Genomic DNA, 20,819 nt, shown 5'->3' with positions numbered 1-20,819 from the left:
TTATCCATGAAAATTGACAGAAGCTTCATGATCTAGGCCTGTTCAGAAGTAGTGTTTTAGGTTGGTTCCTAGTGCTCCTCACACCCCACGTTCCTTCTCCTTTGCTGGTTTTCCGTACTGCTCTGCTGTCCATCTCGGTGACCGTGCAAACCCTCCCAACCCAGTTCCGCTGCTTCTCTGCACGTCCTACTGCATCAAAGTGGGCGCGGCCCTTGGATCCCCCTGTGGGATCTGCAGGAGGATGAAGTTTCTGATGGCGAAAATTCAGACCAAAACCAACAGCGGAGAGAGAAACACCTTTATTTTCTTCAGAAACAGTGACGCGTATGAACCTGCGGTAACCGTTAACTGTACCAGACCAGAAAGCAGGAACCTGGGTCGGGGCCATACATGGGAGAAATCTTAGAGGAACCCAGATGTCACACTTGCTCTGAGATTAAGTCACTTAGAGTAGTAGTACCTGGTGGCCTGAGCCATTGCCGTCTTCTCTGGGTGACTGGGATACACAGCAGTGATCGACTCGGAGGTAGACGTTCCTGCAAGCAGATGCCTACAGGTCATTATTGGGTTAGGAAACATCTAGGCAGTTAACTTCGAGATGTGCTTCCCATGAGGGAAAATTTCTCCCCCGACCTGCCCCAGGAATACTTCCCAGGCCCCTAGCCACCTATCCTCTGTTCGGAACATGGTTACCCTCGATTTCTGGCAGGACTTTGGACCCCGCAGCCCCCTTTCTTGAGAGCAGATGGAAGTCCACGGTGACACGGGACTGTGGGTCACAGGCAGACCGGGAAAGCAAGCTCAGCGTTCTCACGCTGATTGCTACTCCTGCCCGAGGTTCTCGAGGTCCACTTGTGAGTCTCTTGCTGCGCCTGGGAGCCTGGGACTGGCTAGCAGAAGCCTCCGCGAGCAGACAGAACCTCCAGGAGACCCGTCAACGTACGGAATTGGCCTGTTGGCTCTCCAGCCCCGTACCGTGTGTCCCTTCCTGGCGATGTGAGGTGTCGTCCTCGTGTGCCCCCTGATGGCAGATGGGGGCACGGAGCTTAGCGAAGCTTCTCTCACACAGAGCAGTTGTGAGGCTTCTCCCCGGTGTGCGTTTTCTGGTGGCCACTGGAGTGGGAGCCGCTGCCGAAGCTTCTCCCACGCTGTACACACGGGTGGGGGCTCCGCCGGGCGTGGGCTCGCCCGTGAGCGCTGAGCCGGGAGCTGTTGTTGAAGCTCTTCCCACAGACGGTGCCCCGGTAAGGCTTCTCCCCGGTGTGGGTCCTCCGGTGGACACTGAGGCCGGACCTCTGGTTGAAGCTTTTCCCACGCTGCCCACAGCGGTAGGGTCTCTCCCCCATGTGCATCCTTAGGTGGGCAGTGAGGTCGGAGCGCTCGCTGAAGCCTTTCCCGCATTCGCCGCACTTGTCCGGCTTTTCTCCCGTGTGGATTCTCCGATGCCCAACAAGGTAAGGACCTCGGCTAAAGCTTTTCCCCCATTCCTGACACTTAGAAGCTTTTTCCAGTTTGGCGCCTGGCTGGTGGCGACAGACAGATCCCTGAGAGCAGGTTTCTCTGCTCAGATTTGCTCGGGCCTTCTCTCCAGCACAGAGTGTCTGCTGACGGCCCCGTCCTGGGACGGGGCCGTCCCCTCACGCTCATCTGGAGAACGTCTCTGTGGCTCTCTCGGCATAGGCTCACCCTTCCTGTCTCTCTTGGTCTCAGGGTGGCAAAAAAGGCCACTAGACTTTCTCCAAAGGGCCTTCTTCACTTCTGCCTCCTCTGGATCTTCCCATTTTCGATTCTCGTTTTTAGTTCCATTCGTGATCTCAAGACCTGAGAGAACAGAAACATGCTGGACTCTGGAAAATGACACACAGGAATGAGGAAAGTTACAATTAAAGCACCATCAAGAATATCTACATGGAATACATCATAGGATTCAGTCTTCTACTAATTAATAGTCTAATTTCATTTTCCAGTTGTAATATTTTCAAGCTCCAAACCCTGGGTTCACAGGTAAATAAATACCCCTAAATTCCACCTACTTTTCTCTTGTTCTGTCCCTTTTTGGATGTTTGGACACAGTGACAAAACTGAGGCAGGGAGGCCAGCTCTGTGTCACCTGCCAGTCTGTCTGCAGGTTTGATCTCAATTTTTGACAGCCTAACCAAAGGCCTTCCCGAGTTTGGCCCAAATGAGAAGAAAGTGTGTTGCGAGCACCTGACCAGCAGACACTTTGTCAGGAAAGGAGGATCATGCTAGAGGAGGAGGGAAGAGGAAAGTCTGGGCTGGAGGCCTGACTGGCCACCTGAGGAAGCCGACGCAAGGAGTTGTACAGGAAAAATGACACGCGCTCTGTGAAAGAGGCTGGCAGATACGGACTTGGGCCCTGAAGGGCAGAGGAAACAGCCTCAATGCTGAGAGATCCAGACTCCCTGGCCCGTGGAAGGTCATCCATCAAGGCAGTAACCACACCAGTAGCAGGGGCAGCTCCCACTTGAATGGTAGGCTAAGGCCTTCTGGGTGGACCTGTGTCCTTTGTGCGTCAGAGCCAAGACTTCTACCAGCACTGTGTGGGAACAGAACTGGCAGGTCATGTCTCCTACCTCCCTGGCCAGGATTCCAGAAGTCCTTTTCATGTCTGGCTGCACCATCCACGTAGCCCCTTCTCTGACCTCTGTGGGTTCCCCGTTCTGCTGACTTATCCCCACAAACTCCGTAACCCTTCCCTCTTGGCCAAGAAGAGCACTGCTTGCCACCGTGGGTGCAGAGGCCCAGGAGCTTGACAGGGTATCCATTTCCTCATCAAGGACATATGGCTCAGCAACAGTCTCCCCTCACTTTATGGTATCTCAACTGTAGGCAGTTGAACTTGGTGCGACACTGTTCTGGGGTCCACAGAAAGCCCTGTTCCCAGAGTCCTTTTGCCACCGCCCTGTGGGTCTGGCTGTTCTGATGAGTCTGGAATTTCTCATGAAGTTGAGTTTTACAGAGAATGGCCAGGGGAGTCTCTGTCTCTCCACCCCAGCACACACCTGCTGCCAGGGGACAAGGGACACACGATGAGATCACGGAGGCCTGGACCCCACAGGGCAAGGGTAACTTCCCCACAAGTTCCACACTGGTTTGTCCAGCTCTGCCACCGCCTGCCGTCATCCCTGGGAACCACCTCACTGTGTGTGTCTTTCCTAAAACAGACACGTTCAGCATACTGGAAAGGGCATCCTCTCTAACGGAGAAGGGGTCGTGGAGTATTTACCAAAGCTGCACTCTTGTTCTTTATCCTGAATGCCACTCATTTCTCCTGAGTGATGTCACTGTAAGTGTAATGCCTGTCTCCGTGGTTGGGAGAATCTGTGAGGGCTTGTGGCTCGTGAAAGGACGTGGCCACTTGTAGACCACTTCTGTCGACTTCCGCCTCTGATGTTGAGTAGCCCTGACTGGCCCGTCCCTGTCTCGAGGATCTCCTGTCATCCCTGTAGGTGCGAGAAACTAAACCACAGCACGTCCCATCCCAAGGTGGGAAGAAGCAGTGCTGCGCTGAGAAGGGCGTGAGGCCAGCCAGTTCCTCAGGAGCTCCCAGCACATGCTGCTCACTGGCTGGTTCGGTGAGGGCTCCTGTGTGTGTCTCAAGCTGCCCCAGCAAGTGCGTTCTAACGTCTGGTCTGGTGCTCTGAGGGGCACGCCCTTCTCTTCACCCCTACTACTCCTCCTTGAGCCAAAAAAATGGGAAGAGTCAACATGATCCATTTAAAAATGACTCCCCCGTTTCACTGAGAAAACATCAAGTGCTTACGAAGTCCTTTACGTAGGGTCCCAGCTCCTACATTAGAGCTTGTCAATTATCTGTGAAAAGCCAGGTGGTTTGTTGTTAATGATACAGAAGTGCACTTGGACACAGCAGCGATGTGAGCTTGGCGGGTCTCTAAATGCTCTGTCTCAGTTCAGGTCATTTTCAGTAGCACTGCCCCACGTGATCTGGCGCCGGATACCATTTATCAGGCTCACCCTCTCTTGGTCTGTGCTGGTCACAATGGCCGCCTCCCCAGACTCACTGCAGCCTCGGCCTGTGTGCTGGCCTGTTCCCTCGGTTACGCTCTTCCCCCAGAACAGCCATACGGCTCGTGGCTTCTCCTCACGTCTTTGTTCAAATGTCATCTTCTCAGTGAAACCCAAAGCCACTGTCTAACCCACTGTGTCCCCACACCTTCGAGCACCCTTCTTCTCCACTGTCCTGCAGCTGCAATGGAACCTCATTCCCAGCTACTATGACCAACTTCTGGACTCCTCCACCAGCCACACCTGCTAGGACCTCACCCCCTTTCACAGAGAATACAGCACTCATTCCCAGGCTCCTACTATCTTAGCATTGTACAGACGAAGTCCACAGATAACAGCTAGGCAGAAAATTCACTACCTCGGTGACAGAGACACCCCTGGCTTTGGCTTCCCAAGTTCACAACTCCAAAGAAAATGCCCTGGGCTACCCAGCCATCAGCATAAAGGTTCAGGTGCTCCTTTCCTTGTGCGTAAGCTGCACGCGGTCCAACGAATGGCATTAATGGTTAGCCAATAAGGTGTTTACTCCGACTGCCCCCACCTGGGCGGGAATAGGAACCATCTTCAGTTTATAGCCAGAAGACAAGGCCCAGAGTGGGGGGCTTCTCTCCTACGGGTGATCAGTACTGGGAGCAGTGCAGACTGGTCCTCAGCAAGGGGCTCTGGAAGAGGCTGTGGGTGTCCTGGGCTGGCTGCTTGCGGTCAGATGTGTAGCTGCCTGCATTCTCCACTGTGTCTTTGCACTTCACGAGTCTTGGCTTGGTCCCTGGGCCTCACCCGCCCTACGTGCCCTACTCCTGGGAGAACCACAGGAGCCACGTGAGGCCAGCAAAGCTTTCATCTCCTGAAAGGCACGGGTTCTGGGCTGCGGACTTGCACAGCCCCGAGGCTTTGGAACTTCCTTCCACGTTGATCCAGAGGCCGTGGGGACCACGTTCACACAACAGCTGGGCAAGGGCAACTTCCCCACACAGCCGGCTGCTTGGCTGGTGCACGTGGAGTTTCCAATAACATTCAGGTTCATTGAGAATGGACAGGAACGTCCTGGTTTCCTCAGCAGCCCGGGCCCTGCCTGTCTTTCCTCTGGCTGCTGGGCGTCACCCCACCCTTATCCTTCCCCTTTCGGTGGTGTCTCACGGGCTTCCGAGCCATCATCACTTGTGGAACTCTTAGAATTGTTCCTTGCTCAGCGGTGAGTGTCTAGGGTCCCTGCGTGTTCTCCGTGATCCGGAGCATGCAGGGAGGAGACATCGTGGCCGAACCAGCCGCAGAGCATCTGTCCCTTCCCTGAATCTGATGCTCTGAGGAGCAGCCCGGAAGGGGCAGAGCTGATTTACTGTTTTTAATGTTGTATTTATTTTTGAGAGACAGAGGGACTGAGTGTGAGCGGGGGGGAGGGGCAGAGAGAGACACAGAATCCGCAGCAGGCCCCAGGCCCTGAGCTGTTGGCACAGAGCCCGGCGCGGGGGGCGCGGGCAGAGCCGACTTGAGAACAGCAACCAATGGTCCTGAGACTCTCTGAAGGGCCCGGCTGCCTCCTGAAGGCCCGGGCGCAGAAGCACGCGGTCAGATGTGGGTGCTCTTGAGTTTCCCCTCAGCCGCTCAGGACAGCCCTCGGGTGTGTGTGTGAGCACATGTGCACTCAGGTCGGCCTGCTGCTCCCCCAGGGGGTGCCTCCTCGCTGCTGGCTGTCCCCTGCTGTCTCTCACTCCCCCAGCCCCTTGCTCTGCCTCCCACTTCCACCCCCACTGCTCTCACGTCCCGCCCTCCCTCGTTCCCACTTGCATGCTGTCCACCCTGTCGTCAGCCCTCTGGCCTGTCCTTCCCTTTCTTCCAGTCTCTGTGTCTCATACCTGCTCTCAGGCTCTTCCTGTTTATTTCCTTCTTGCCTCGACCCAGTGGTCTGCCTCTGTCTCCTTTCTCTGGTCTCCCAGTCTCTCTCTCTCTGAACAAATGAACACCTCCGCTCTGGGCCTGAGGGAACAGGCATCCTTACCCAGAGAGTCGTTTTTGTCATTCCTCTGTGAAATGTCCCTGTGGAGGGCCCTCTGTGCCGGGCCGAGGTGTATCCGTCCTTCCTGACCGAGGAGTGCAGCTCTGTCCTCACACGTGGCTGCTCCCTGTAACGACACCGGGGGCTGCTGCTACCGTTAAGTAGCACCGCTCTAGCCTGCTGCGGGGCAGAGACGTGGCCACAGGCCTCACAAAGCGAGGCAGGGGACGTCAGGCCTCTGAGGGAAGCATCAGGGTGAGGAAAGAGCTTTGTGAAGACGACGGGTGGACAGAAAACAACGCAAGGAAGGCCAGTGGAAGGACCTCGTGATCTCTCTGACATCTCGACGTGAAGGGGCGTGGGGTAAGAGTGAGCGAAATGGGAACCTCAAGAGACAATGGGGGTCAAGCACAGCTCACCTGGGCCCCAGCTGTCCCATGCGCAGCGCCTGTCTCCTGGTCTCCAAGACCCCTCTCCTGGGGAAGGTTCCTGGGAGGCTGTGCCGTCACCATCACCCAGGCTGGCAAGAAAACAGCCTTAGTTGGAGGGCGGCTGCCACAGAGCAGCCAGAGCCGGGGCTTGAGTGGGGTTCCTGGGTCAGCAGCAGCAGCACTGGGAACCTGTCACAAATGCCTATTCCTGGGGCCCGCCCCCAATCACTGTGCCTAGACATGGCCCCCGGGTGAGTCCGAGCACACTAGAGTTTGAGGGCCACTGCCATTGCCAGTGGCCTCTGTGTGTCGAGAAGCTCCTTTCAGCAGATTCTTGGCATAACGGCTTTTATCAAAAAGGTTTTCTTCATTCTAAAGCGCTGTGGGGATGCCTGGGTTGCTCAGTTGGTTGAGCATCCGACTCTTGATTTCATCTAAGGTTATGATCCCAGGGTCGTGGGATCTAGCCCCACGTCAGGCTCTGTGCTGAGCTTGGAGCCCGCTTGATATTCCCCCCGCCCCTCCCCCACTCTCTTGGGCACACACTCAGTCTCAAAAATAAAAATCAATAAATTTTAAAGCGCTGTGTGCATGTTATGCCAAAAAAATGTTTAGGGGCACCTGGGTGGCTAAGTCGATTAAGTGGACGACTCTTGATTTTGGCTCAGGTCATGCTCTCATGGTGTGAAACTGAACCCCACGTCAGGCTCTGCACTGACAGGGTGGAGCCTGCTTGGGATTCTCTCTCAAAATAAATAAAAAACATTAAAAAAAAAGTTTAATGGAGGGGGAAAGCTCTGAGCCCCATCAAGAGATGACCCTAGTACTCCTAAAAATACCATGGCAATTGAAGCCTTTTACTTTTTTCAGGCCAACATATTTCCCAGAAATCCACCTTCAAGAATTCTACTCCCAGGGATGCCTGGGTGGCTCAGTTAAGCGGCCAACTTTGGCCTACGTCATTATCTCTCGGTTCATGGGTTCCAGCCCCATGTTGGGCTCTGTGCTGACAGCTCAGAGCCTGCAGCCTGCTTTGTATTCTGTGCTTCCCTCCCTCTCTCTGCCCCTATCAAAAATAAATGTTAAAGAAAAAAAGAATTCTATTAAACAAATGGTTTATTTTGACTTAAGAACAGAACTTCAGAGGAGACGCAGAGGCTTGTGGCCCTGAGGAAGTTACCGAACTAGAGATAGGAACAGCATGAAGACAGGTGAACAGGGGGAGTGGAACCTGGCACAGGGTGAGTTTTTACCCTCTTCACACTCAGACCCCCCAGCCTCTGGAACCACATCCTAGACAGCAGTGATGTTCCCAAGGATTAAAAAGAAATCACTGATGGGGCGCCTGGGTGGCGCAGTCGGTTAAGCGTCCGCCTTCAGCCAGGTCACGATCTCGCGGTCCGTGAGTTCGAGCCCCGCGTCAGGCTCTGGGCTGATGGCTCAGAGCCTGGAGCCTGTTTCCGATTCTGTGTCTCCCTCTCTCTCTGCCCCTCCCCCGTTCATGCTCTGTCTCTCTCTGTCCCAAAAATAAAATAAAAAAACGTTGAAAAAAAAAAGAAAAGAAAAAAGAAATCACTGCTAAATGGTAGAGTTTACAAAGATACTGAGTGTTCCATTTGCTTAAAAAACACAAAAGCAAATACTCCTCTTAGACAATTTTCTGTTTCAACAGAAAGTAGCCAGTGGAAACAGGGTCAAGATGTAATGTTTTTTTCTAGGGTGTGGGTTAAATAAAGAGCTGGCTTTTACAAACTACTGAGCACGCTACAATGGCAGCTTTCAATTAAGCAGAGAGGCAGCAGTGGCCGTGGACTGTCTCAATGTATGCAGCCACAGTGGTTCACTCCAAGAGATACACAAAGACAGAGCCCTGGTCTGTCCATGCACTGAAGTATTATTTAGCCACGAAAAGGATGGAACTAGTGATACAGGCTTAAACCTGCTAGATGAGAGGGGCAGGCACGGAGGGTCATACCCTTCCTATGAAATCTCCAAAACAGGCAAATCTGTAGAGAGAAAGAGGAGTATCTCCCAAATAGGTAGAAGGTTTCCTTGTAGGGGGTGAAAATGTTTGGAACTGGATAGACGTGGTGATTGTATAATTGAATGTGTGTGCTAAATACACCTGGATTGTTCACTTGAACATGGCTAATTTTGTTACGTGAATTTCACTTCACCTTAACAGTTTTTTGATTAAAAAGTTTAAGAGAAGTAGAAACCAAAATAGAGCTTTGGAAGAAAGGCAAAAATAATCAGGGGAAATGTGTTTTGGATGAAGTTAAGCTAGATGAGAAAAGGGCTTTTGTTTTCAAATATACAAAGAGCTGCTATGCAGGTGAAGGCACATGTGCAGATTTTAATATTCCTGGTTCAGAAGCAGCAGAATCAGTTGTAATAAGGGAGAATTAGGGTGACACATAAAAATTCTCCACCCCTAAGTGCTATTACCATCAGCTAACATTTGAAATCTTGTGTTGTGGGTACATTTCAAAGGTATTTAATCTAGAACACTGGGGCGGACTCCAGCTCAGACCTGCTCATTCTAAAAAATGAGTTCTTCCGCAGCCCCAGGTGAGGGCAGAGTTCTGCTTACCTTCTGGCTGTTTCCCTGATCTTTGTTGTGAGCTCCGTGACCCCGTCAAAGTGCTTCTCTCTGGATGAACCCGCCGTTTCAGGTGGGACCTCTGTGACTCTCTGGCTGGTCCCCAAGGGTCTGTCTCCTCATTGAGCACTTTCCAGTCCTTCCCTGAATCTGGGACCTGAGAACAGACCCCATCATCTGTCACTACAAATTCCTGCCTAAGAGACTTTAAAAGCCCTAACAGGGACATTAGGAAACAATGTGAGACCCAAGGAGGCAGAAGAAAAATACTCTCAGGGCCCTGTAATTAAAAGAAAAAAAAAAAAAAAGAATACAAGTTGGTCTCAATCCCCTGGTCTCTAGCGATTCAGAGTTAATGGAAGCGCCTAGCACAGAGGTGACGTGGCCGATGTGCTAACCGTGGTGCACACCTGTGCGAAGTGAGGTCAGCCTGCAGCGTAGGAAGCCGTGGCCTCAGCACTCCTGCCCTCTCCCCACCCCCCATCCAGCGGAGCACCAAGTCTGGTCATTTCTGCCAGCGGCAAAGTCCCTCGCCCCGGCCCTTTCCGGCTGCACCCATGAACCTGCTTCGGGCCACGTTCCTCTGCTGCCGGCCCTCCATCCACTCTCTGCCTACACGGAATCCAGCAGGTCTTTGAAAGCACGTGCTCACATGCTCTGTCCACACTCTGCAGAGTCCCCCCACTTCTTGCCTAGCCCCTTTCTCCCACCCTCCCTTCTCTGCCAAACATGCCACACCCTCTGCCACCTGAGGCTCCTGACAGCCACTCCTCTGTCACGGCCCGGAGAGGCGGTGCCCACTTTCCGTCTGCCCCACAGTCATTCTCTATCACATCAGCCGGCTCGTTCCTGGCTCTTTCTTCCTTTGCTTGTGGTCTGTGTCCCTCCTGGAGTGTAGCCTGCAGCAGGCCAGGGACCACGCCTGTCCCGTTCACTGCACAATCCCCAGTGTCTGCCGTCTGGCAGGCACCTCAAAGCCACTTGTGTCTTTCAGAGCCACCTTCATTCGTTAAGTCCGCGTGTAGGACGTGTCCTGTCCGTCGAGTGAGTGAGGAGCGTGGCGCGGAGAGGCCGCTGCGTCCTGGCAAGTGCCGTCAGCTTCCGCTCTCCCTCCCCTCCGCTCGCGGTGCCCTTCGCGCCCCAGACAGGCTTCACACGGCTGCGTTATCCCTCACGTTCCTGGCCCGTCCGCATTCCTGTGCAGAGCTTGGCTCTGAAACACCAGGGGCCGCAAGAGACAGAGACTGTCCCCACAGGGAGAGGACAAGGGGAACTGGAGCAGGATGACTCGTCACCCGTAGGGGTTCCTGCCATTCACCTGTCCCAGCTCTGGCTCCACACCCGGGCTACTGCTCGCCCTTCTCCGCGCCGTCCCAGCTGTTATTCACTGTCCCGACGCCACGGATCCTTCGTGAACTTCCTCAGCTTCGTCCCTGATGCGTCCCCACCACGCTCTCCGCCCTCCGCACATTATGTCAACACCACTCAATCCTCGGTCCTGTGAAATGCTGCGCCCCTCGCCGGTCCCCCTCCCACAGCCCAAGGACACGTCTGCCTCCTCGCCGGGGACACCGGTATCTTCCGTTCCAGCCATGCCGTCTCCGCACCCAGCCAGCTGCTTCCTGTTGAGCACAGAGGTGCTCAGGCTACGGCGTTCCTCTGACCCACACGCCTCCTTCAGGCTGTGCCTCTCCTGGACCTCTGGTTGCGGTCTCAGTTGCCTTCTTCCCACAAGTCTCCCACAACCAAAGCCACGTTCCCGTTGTGCTGTGCCTTTCACGGCTCCCTTCTCCCGAAATGTACGAGATCGTGACACTGACCGGATCTCACACCTAGTCCTACCTGGACAAGCGCACGCTGTGTGAAACTCATCGCTATCCCACACTGACCCCTTAATCCCGGTGGCAGCAGCTCTGATACAACTTTGTTTACTGCATAACCATAGCATCTGCACTCGAGGAACCTTTCGGCAAGAGAGACTGGATGTTAATTCGCCAACTCTAATTTTCCTGATCCCGAGTGAGGGACAGTGTCCTTTCCCTGGCCTTTTGGAGAACTGTTCTGAGCTTTAACTTTTGTATCAGGGACCCTAAACATCCACTGACTGTATCAGTGTGTACATTATTTCAGCAAATGAGAAATCCTCCCCATAGACGGAGGGCATGGGACCAACCCAAGATAGCTAAGAGTTTGCGGTGGGTGGCGGGGGGCTACTGTGCATTTCTCAACACGTCTCCAGCAATGGGAATGCTGTGCTCCTCACCCTACTTCATAATTAAACTCATCAGGTTCTAAGTTGCCTGTTCTCACCTGTTGCCCAGACGCACTCTGTACATCCTCAACTAGAGCCACAGCTTCCTCACCATTTTCTGTATGTTGCTCCCTCACCCAGGTCTGGATCTCCTGTGGCAAGATGGTGAGAAACTGCTCCAAAACCAGCAGCTCCAGTATTTGCTCTTTTGAGTGTGTCTTAGTCTTTGCCACTGACAGCAGAGTTCCCAGAGCTTGCTAAATCCTTCATGGGGGCCAGCTACCTCCTGGGAGCATTAGTGCCTGAAGTGTTGGCGGGAAGTTTCAGAGTCAGAGCCATTGCTGGGAAGGGCTGACTGCTGTCCCTCTGTGGAGTCCTCACTTGGGGATGGGTACGCCTGGGGACTCATTGTTGCAGCCATGACTGGCGTCAGCAAACTGGCTCACTGGTAGCCGCTTCTACTCCAGAGAGCAGATTCCATTTCTTCTCAGATCACTAGGAAGCCATTCTCCTGGAGACCAGTGAAAGAAGAGACACATGAGAATACCAGAGTGGTGCAGATGCACAGTTGAGAAAGACTAGGCTTTGAAGGGAGGCTGCAGAAAAGGGAAAAGACAGGGTAAATTTATCTCCTATTCCTTTCCTCTGCCTCTTGTGATGCATTTTATGTCCTTTCCCTTTGCTTCCTTCACAATCCAAGCCAAGGATCTAAAGCACTGGAAATACCAAAATAGTTTTCATTACGTTCAGATGGTGTTTGCTAATAAATTCTCCAAACTACTTTCTTTTGTTTCCCATAGATCGGGATCTTGTTCCTGTCCTCCCTCCCCTCCGGAAGCCAGGAGCCACCTTCCCAATTGCCACCTTCTCTTAAGGGGTCTCTAGATTAACTTCTTCATCACTTTCACCCTCCCCCCTGCCACCACCACACACACATGCACACACACGGTGTGGATGAGAAATGACTGGTTTGCTGTATGCTCTTATTCTCCAGTATTCCTTTCTATTTTTGAATGCAGTCTCTTCTTCCTTTTTAAAAGAGTCCCTCTCTAGCCCAGTGGATCTCTTGGTGCTATTCGTTACAGTACCCCACACCACCTGCCTTGGGGAGCAGGCATGTGACATAAACAGAGCCTGTCAAAATTCTCTTGAGATTTTAGGTGGGGTAGAAGTTCCAAATTTCCTAGGAATTGCTGAATTGGGTGGGTGTAAGACTTGAGCATGGGACTTTGGCTGGAGTCATGATCTCATGGTTCATGAGTTTGAGCTGCTCGACCAGCTCTGTGCTGACAGCTCAGAGCCTGGAGCCTACTTCAGATTCTGTCTCCCTCTCGCTCTCTGCCCCTCCCCCACTTGCACTCTGTCTCTCTCTCCCCAAAATAAATAAACATTAAAAAATGTTAAAAAGAAAAACCGGACTCAAGTTACTCTTCTTCCAAAGAAGTTAAACTGCCTTCACTTATAATCACTTTACATGTAATGCCGCCCAAGATGCTAGAAGGAGAGAAATGGAAGGCATTATAGATCTTTTTAACAAAAACAGGAGCATCACATGGCATAGCTCCTCAGCACAAGGTCACGGACTCGAAGAAGTATCCCATGCCTCACAGATTTTCTACTTCCTGCACCTTCTCTGGATGAGGAATAATTTAATAAATGCTATCCCAGTTTCATGCGGAAGACGGAGCCGGTGCTCTTCATGACCCCTGCCATCCCACCCCATAGTTTGTTGTAAAACGCCGGTATCGGAAATGTGTTTCACTCCGACGAAGACGCTGGCGCTTGGCGGGAAGCAGGACGAAGACGGGAGCAGGGCTGATTCACCTCGCGCTCGGCAGGGACGCTCTGAGGACTCCCGCTGCGCCCGGTGCGAGGTGTGGGGAAACATCCGCACGGGCAAGGCCCGGAAGGAGGACCGCGCCTGTCACCACCGTCCTGAAAAGATTCCCAGCGGCAAAGGGGCTCACAGGCGAGCGTCGGACCCCGCTGCGAGCCCGCGGCCGCGAGGAAAGGGAACACTCACCGGACTCGCTCAGCCGCCGGGCCGGAAGTGTGCGCTAGGAGCCCCGGCGCTAGTCCGCCGGCTACGCATGCTCATGAGCAGCGCCTTTGGACTACAACTCCCGGCGTGCACTGTGAAGGCCGGGCGTCGTCCCTCGCCAGCACCGACAGACTCAGCAGCAAATAGACACGAGAGAACGCCTTCTGGGAGCCAATCCCCCAGGGGAGGGGGCGGGCCCTCCTGCGGCGCAGTTCGCGCGTCATTCCTTCTCAGCCAGTGGAAGTGTCCGCGACGAGCGGCCCCGCCCCCGTCCCTGGCTCCCAGGTTCTGGGTCCCAGGTTCCCAGAGAGGTGAGTCCGCGGCCGGTGGGCGCGGGTTGCGGGGCCGTCGGCGGAGCTGCCGCCTCAGGCGCCAGCCCCGGCCCGCACGCAGCCACGAAGCTGAGCCGCGCGCCGGAGAGCCCGCAGTCCGCCTCGCCAGGGGCAGCCGGGGCGCCCTCAGAGGCCGGAGCGAGTGGGCCTGCCGGGCGTCGGGAGCAAGCCGCCGCCGTGCTCAGCCTGCCTTGCTGCGCGTGGGGGTTCCGATCCCTCCCCTCCGGCACGCGCAGCCCCGCGGCTCCGGGCGACGTGCTCGAGGTCGGTGCAGCCCGGGTGCCGCGGAGCTGGCGCAGGCCACCTGTGTGACAACTTGAACTTTCCCTAGCATTTCCCGACCGCCAGATGGATCACCTTGCGCAGTTCCTCTGAGACCTCGCGCGTTTATCGATGAAATAAAAAGCAAGATTTTCCCCACTTCCTTTTAGAACGTTATGACTTTTCTCCATTTGGAGACAGCTCAGGAAACTGCCAGAGGGACAGACAGCTCCTCTCCGTCGGGCCCTGCGTTGTCTTCGGGAGCTTGGGGCCTGTATGTGCCCCGCCCTCTCTGACATCTTTCCAGCGGTTAGAGACACTTGTCCAGAGTCATGATCTTGAAGGCTTGAGCCGCTTGCCGGGAGAGAGAGGCTGTCTCCTGAGCCCCAAGATGGCGGCTAAGATGGAGATAACTTTGAGCTCACAGTCCCACATTCAGGCCTCCTCCAAGCCAGAGAGACACATAATAACAAAGCTGGAAGAGAAACGGGGACCCGCTCTGCAAAAGGACCGCCCCGATCCCGAGCTCTCCCGCCAGAGCTTCCGACGGTTTTGTTATCAAGAGGTGGCTGGACCCCAAGAGGCACTCGCCCGGCTGCAGCAGCTCTGCCGTCAGTGGCTGCAGCCCGAGCTGCACACCAAAGAGCAGATATTGGAGCTGCTGGTGCTGGAGCAGTTCCTGAACATCCTGCCCTCGGAGATTCAGGCTCGCGTCAGGCATCGATGTCCAGTGAGCTGCAGGGAGATTGTGACCCTGGTGGAAGATTTTCAAAGAGCAGCCAAGAGACCAAAGCAGTGGGTAAGGAGGGCCCTCTCTCGTGGTCCCCAGAATTTCGTTTTCATCTGGATAGTTTCTGGTCTTTGGCTCCCTCCCTACTTAGTCCAGAAATGGATCGGATGGCTTCAAAGGGTGCTTCTGGCTTCTGTTTGGGAACACCCCCTGAGAGAGATAACTGGTTGTCAGAAAACTCAGGCACTGACACTCCAGTGAGGAAGTAGAGGATCAAGTAAGGTTCTTGCTTTTTGGCTGCCAGATCTCCCCACACCCATTCCTCCTGAAGGTTTCCTACAATCAGGATTCTTAGTAGAAAGGATCATGTTGTCGGGTAGGAACTTGATTTGGGGGGAATTTCCTGGTGGACCTTGTTTTGGCGAAGTGTCTTGCTTTTGGATCAGGAAGTTGCAGCTCAGTTGGCCAGTGTTTCTTCCAGCCCCCACCCCCAAGTCAGACTCCAGTCAGAGGCGAGGCAGGAAGCAAACAACCATGTGTTTTGGGGAATGGAGGCAGTCAGAGAGCAGGGTGAGCAGTGCACTCAGAGCCCTGTTACTACTGGGATCTCCTTCCCAGGGAAGCCTGGGGCAGAACAGTTGATTAGGGTTTTTTTTGTTTTGTTTTGTTTTGTTTTTAATGTCCTCACCATCCTGCGTCCCCATCCAGCAGGACCTGTTTCTCGTAGAAGTAGGGAGGCACATGGACATAGGGTGACCATCTGCTGGGCCAGTGTCATGACTAACCCTGATATTTGTGCCTTCTCTGTGTTGACTCTGAGGTCTTGAGAAAGACTCATGCTTTAGGGGCACCCACTCAGGAAATACTGGCTGATTTGAAGCAGCCTCTCTAATCATTCTGCATGTCCTTCCCTTTGCTTCCTTTGAGAGTCTCCGAAGTCTTTCCAAGTTGACCTCCAGGCTGTTATCAGGAATTCCCGGGGTAAAGGGGTCATCACAGAGCAATGAGAGAGGTCATGCTCCTCTCTACTGAGTCCTCTGGCTGCACTCTAATGCATGGGGCTTGTTCCTAGGTGGCCGTGTGTATGCAGGGGCAGAAAGTCCTCTTGGAGAAAACTGGATCTCAGCTTGGAGAACAGGAACTACCAGACTTTCAACTGCAAACTCCTAGGAGGTTTCCCCGGGAGAGTGCTCTGGAGGAGCCTTCGCAGGCAGGATCTCCGGACCAGCTGAGCTCTCATCATTGGGAAAAATCCACACTCCTCCAGGAACCAAGCCCCAGATTGGCTGGTACAGGTAAACACTTGATGCCTCTTCTCTCCCTAAGTCCTTTACCTCCAGCAGATTATCTCGTCGTTCTGAAAAGCCATAGACCTTGCGTTGAGTTTGTTTAATGTTTTATGTAACAGGAGAGCTTTATTCCCTAACAAATTTCACAGATTAGAATGGTAGCAATACTGTACACAAGAAGTACGTTTCTTTCAGTGTCTCTTAATGATTCTAACACTGCAGTACACAATAGGATTATCTAGGTCCTACTTTTCTGTTCCTTTCAGAGCTTCTTACAGTGAAGACAGATCCACATATGGCCACTGATGAACATCCATGCAAACCTTGGCTGAGTTTCATCACTTAAAATGGTCCCATGTTTAGAAAGCGCCTAAAGAATGTTAGGCTCATTAAAGGAAATGTCCCGCTCCATAATATCTTCAGCCTCTTCCTCTCCCTGTGATGTCTTATGTCTATTTCCCCACCTGTCTCTGGTACAATGCCAGTATTTGTTAGCCCTGCTGTACTCGAAGACCAAATGACAGTGACACTTTGGCCAATCTTAGTGATGTGAATACAGAGGCTGGTCAGCAAGTTAGAGCAAAAAGTTACCAGAAAGCTAGAACGCATTGATTTTTTAAGATTTGCTACATTCAGTGAAATACTTGAATTTGGTTATTCTTGGAACTTAAGAATGGAGAAGACCAGGGCGCTGGGCGGGGCCGGGGGGGCGGGGTGCTCAGTCAGTTGAGCGTCAACTCTTGATTTCTACTCAGGTCATGATCTCACTGTTCATGGGATCGAGCCCTGCGCTGGGCTCTATGCTGACCGTGCAGAGCCTGCTTGGGATTCTCTCTCTTCCTGTCTCTGTGTCTCTCCCCTGCTCACGATCTCTCTCTCAAAATAAATAACCATAAAAAATAAATAATAATGGAGAAGACCTGGGGCATCCAGTGGAAAAGTACTGTGATCCTGCCTGAGGTCCTGACCCATAACCTATGGACTTCGTGGTCCTGGGCCTGCACACTCCCTTCTCCTGCCTCATCACAGGCAGCTCAGTGTGCATTCGGGCTCCATCTTCTTTTATTTGATCGCTGCAGGTACATTCTCACGTTCTTCACCCCGAACATCAGCAGTGCCTTCCGTCAGAGCTGCACTGCTCATTGTAGTTGCTGCTGGCCACAGGTGGCTATTTAAATTTTATTTATGGAGATAGAATTCACATGCTCTAAAATTCACCCCTTCAAAGTGTACAGTTCAGTGGTTTTTAGTGTATTTGTGCACTTGCGCGACCATCCCCTCTAGTTCTTGGATATTTTTGTAGCCTCAAAAAGAAACCCAGAACCATTGGCAGTCACTCTCCATTGCCCCTTCTTCCAGCCCCTGGCATCCACTGTGTACTTTCTGTCTCTGGATTTGCCTGTTCTGGATATTTCAGAATCACATTTGTTGTGCTGTTTTGTGACTGGCTTCTTTCCCTGAGCGTAATGTTTTCACGGTTCATCCATGTTGTAACACGTATCATTCACTACTTTGTTCCTTTTATGGTGGATTTTCCAATATACAGACACGGTGTTTATGCGTCAGTTGATGGTCATTTGGGGTATTTCCATTTTTTGGCTATTATAAATCATGCTGCTGTGAACATTTGTGTACACGTTTTTGTGTGGTCATGTTGTCATTTCTGTTGGCCATATACCTTGGAGTGGCATAGCTGGGTCATACGGTAACTATGCTTAACCTTTCGAGGAAATGCCAGACTGTTTTCCAGAACGGCTGCGCCATTTTACGTTCCCGCCAGCAGTCCCTGGGAGGATTCTGATTTCCTCACGTCCTTGTCAGCACTTGTCAGTCTTTTTGGTTACAGCAGTCCCATTAGGTGTGAAGTGGTATCTCATGGAGATTTTATTTCCCTGATGGCCAATGACGTTGAGCATTTTTCCATGTGCTTACTGATCAGTCATGTATCTTCTTTGGAGAAGTATCCATTCAGATCCTTTGCCCATCTCTCATTTGCATTAGTCTTTTTGTTTTAAGAGTTCTCTGTATATCTTGGATACTAGAGTCTTATATATATAATTTACAAGTATTTTTTCCCACTTCGGGTTGTCCTTTCACTTTCTTAATAGTATACTTTGAAGCACAAATGTTTCTAATTTTGATCAAGTCCAATTTATTTTTTTGTTAGCTTGCTTGTGTTCTTGGTGACTTATCTAAAATACCATTGTCTAATCCAGAGTCACAGAGATTTACGCCAATGTTTTGTTCAAAGGGACATTGGTTTAGCTCTTGTATTTAGGCCTTTGATCCATTTGGGGTTGTTGTTTGTTGTGTTATGAGGCAAGGGTCCACCCTCATTCTTTTCCAAGTGGATATCCAGTTGTCCCAGCTGCTTTTATTGAAAGAAGTACTCTCTCCCCATTGAATTGTGTCGACAACCTTGTTGAAAAGCAGTTGACCATAATTGTATAGGCTGCTCATTTAAATCTGGACTTAAATTAATGAAAATTAAATGAAATGTAAAATTGGGTTTCTCAGTCACACTAGCCACATTTCAGGGACTCAGTAGCTCTAGGTGGCTAGTGGCTACCTTGTTGAATAGCACGTGCACAGGTACCCATGCACGTGTATCCTTCCCACCTGGCAGGAATCCTACAGGGTAGCACAACTCCAGATCCTTCTACCTGCCCACAGACATTCCAGCTCGTTTCCATCCCAATCCTCAATCGTGATGGTCACAAACTGTGGAGTTTCTGAAGTCAGGATACATATCTAGCCTGTGTTACGGTTTTTAACCCTAATGCTGTCACGTTTCTAATGAACGAACATGCCACGTTTGCTGCATTTCCCATTATTTAAAGAAACCGTGGCGATCACTCAGTGTCCATGTGAGTGAGTGTGTTGCAGTGTTGAAATTCCAACTCTCTCCCTTATTTCCATTTGTTAATTAATGCTAGGGCTGATGGGTTTGCTTTTCCATATTTTTTCTTTCCCTAACCTTTCCCTAAAGGTCGGAAGAAGACATGGGGTTGGGGAACTTGGTTCCTAACTCTAATACGAATTAGAATCACCCCAGGAACCTGTTAACCATGCAGATTTCCAGGTCCCACCCCCCCAGAGATCCTGACTCCACAGCTGTGGGGATGCAGGGACAGCCTGCTTGCGTAACAGGTGGCCCAGATGAGTCGAATGCAAGTTGCCAGGAGAGGACCACACTTCGAGAATGTTTCTTAGCTCTTTTGCTGAGGTCCTTTCTTCAGAGCCCAGGAAATGAAACCTATTCTTTCTAATTGTAGAGGCCCCCAGAATGAAAAGTGACAACAAGGAAAATCCGCAGCCAGAGGGGGCTAAAGGAGGGAAGCCATGTGCCCTGTCCCCTGGCAGACCCAAAGGTAACGGTCTGCAGAGTCCCGAACCGAGAGGGGCGAATAGGAATGAACCCCGGTTGTCACGGAGGCAGGTCAGCCCCCCGAATGCTCAGAAGCCATTCGCTCACTACCAGAGACATTGCAGGGAACTGGAGTACATCAGCAGCCCCCTGAAAAGCCACCCGCTGAGAGAGCTGAAGAAAAGCAAAGGGGGCAGAAGGAGCCTGAGCAGTCGCTTGCAGCGCCTTGGTCACCAGGCGGCCCGCTCGGCAAAGAAGCCTTACAAATGTGACGACTGTGGGAAAAGCTTCACGTGGAATTCGGAGCTGAAAAGACACAAGCGGGTGCACACAGGGGAGAGGCCCTACACGTGCGGAGAGTGTGGGAACTGCTTTGGGCGCCAGTCAACGCTGAAACTGCACCAGAGGATCCACACCGGGGAGAAGCCCTACCAGTGCGGCCAGTGTGGGAAAAGCTTTCGCCAGAGCTCAAACCTCCACCAGCACCACAGACTCCACCACGGGGACTGAAAGCGGGGCTTCGGTCTCTCCGTTCAGAAGGAAGGCATCCGAATTTCTCCTTCCCTTACTTGCATGTAAATCCCAGGGTGTCTGTGTGACTTACAAGGAAAGCAAGAAGTCCCTGAGGGATGCGGTGCACGTTTGGCCCGTGAGGAGTTCCAGAAGATGCCGAGGGGGACGTGACCGTGTCGGTGACAGGGTGAAGAAGTGGCAGGTCTGGGCGTTGGGTCAGAGAGAACTGGGGTCTCTGCTGGAGAGCAGGGAGTGACCGCTGAGAGAACCCGGCCCATCCCGCAGGTGCCCCTCCTCCCACCTTGGTGTGCAGTCTTCCCCCTGCCGCTTTATTTATTCTCTAAATACGTTCAAGGGGAAATTCCATATGTAGATACCTGATGTACTTGCTGTCATGCCCGACAGTCTTTACCGCACACGCACTTCGGTATAACGATCAGTGATTTCAAGGCAAAAGCTCATTGGAATATAAATCCCCTAATACTCTTTCTGTCATTGCTGGCTGTTCATAATAAAGGACACATGAAGCGAGAGCGTAAACGTGTTTGTGTGAGGACAGGATTCCCAAGTAAGTAGTTCTCCACACGCGTGCGCACACACAGTGAGGGGAGCCCTCACTGCTCTCCTTCCTCAGGCCGGTGATGAAATGTTAGAAAACTGGATTCTTTCAGACATTTACTAAGAACCACTGAAATGGGTTAATTTTAGGATGTGTAAATTCTCTCTCAGTGAAGTTTCTAAAGAAGAAAACACAAAAGATATCTGCACGAAGTGTTCAGGTCCTGGAACGAGGCCAGAGTTGATCTCGGTCCGTCCCCATATTCTTTCGGAGTAAGAATCCGAACCCGGTCGGTGTGGTCCTTAGTCGCCCACAGCAAACGAGTGGATCTCGGACTTCCGAGAAGACCGCTGGTAGATGGGTGCCTCCGGCGGGAAGCGGCCGTGTGGCGTTCCTCCTAAAG

General features: G+C 52.4%; 2 protein-coding genes across 3 annotated transcripts; one reads left to right on the top strand and one right to left on the bottom strand.

The window, feature by feature from the left end:
* Positions 1-441: 441 nt before the first annotated feature.
* ZSCAN32 (zinc finger and SCAN domain containing 32) lies at positions 442-12,170 on the bottom strand. The gene is given in 6 exon segments (XM_058710566.1): positions 442-536; positions 694-769; positions 944-1,067; positions 1,069-1,612; positions 1,615-1,847; positions 11,384-12,170. Coding segments are annotated over 6 exon segments (1,098 nt in total). The 5' UTR covers positions 11,410-12,170.
* A 1,495-nt stretch (positions 12,171-13,665) lies between these two features.
* On the top strand, positions 13,666-20,390 carry ZNF174 (zinc finger protein 174). Of its 2 annotated transcripts, none has more exons than XM_058711387.1 (3): positions 13,666-14,757; positions 15,761-15,983; positions 16,244-17,611. In XM_058711387.1, exons 1-3 carry the CDS (start codon positions 14,350-14,352, stop codon positions 16,321-16,323), a joined length of 711 nt encoding a protein of 236 aa, XP_058567370.1. In that variant the 5' UTR covers positions 13,666-14,349; the 3' UTR covers positions 16,324-17,611. The 2 variants fall into 2 exon arrangements, with proteins under 2 accessions (XP_058567370.1, XP_058567369.1); XM_058711386.1 differs by lacking the exon at positions 16,244-17,611 and adding an exon at positions 19,253-20,390 and having other exon boundaries at positions 13,668-14,757.
* Positions 20,391-20,819: the final 429 nt, after the last annotated feature.

This window comes from Neofelis nebulosa, chromosome 18 (genome assembly GCF_028018385.1).
Source record: "Neofelis nebulosa isolate mNeoNeb1 chromosome 18, mNeoNeb1.pri, whole genome shotgun sequence".
Lineage (NCBI taxonomy): Eukaryota > Metazoa > Chordata > Mammalia > Carnivora > Felidae > Neofelis > Neofelis nebulosa.
Note: the sequence above shows the minus strand (reverse complement) of the source record. Positions and strands in the feature narration are given on the sequence as shown.

Coding starts and splice junctions, on each gene's coding strand:
- ZNF174 (XM_058711386.1), top strand. CDS start 14,350: ATGGCGGCTAAGATGGAGATAACTTTGAGCTCACAGTCCCACATTCAG. Junction 14,758..15,760: donor CCAAGAGACCAAAGCAGTGG/GTAAGGAGGGCC, acceptor GCTTGTTCCTAG/GTGGCCGTGTGTATGCAGGG. Junction 15,984..19,252: donor CCCCAGATTGGCTGGTACAG/GTAAACACTTGA, acceptor TTCTAATTGTAG/AGGCCCCCAGAATGAAAAGT.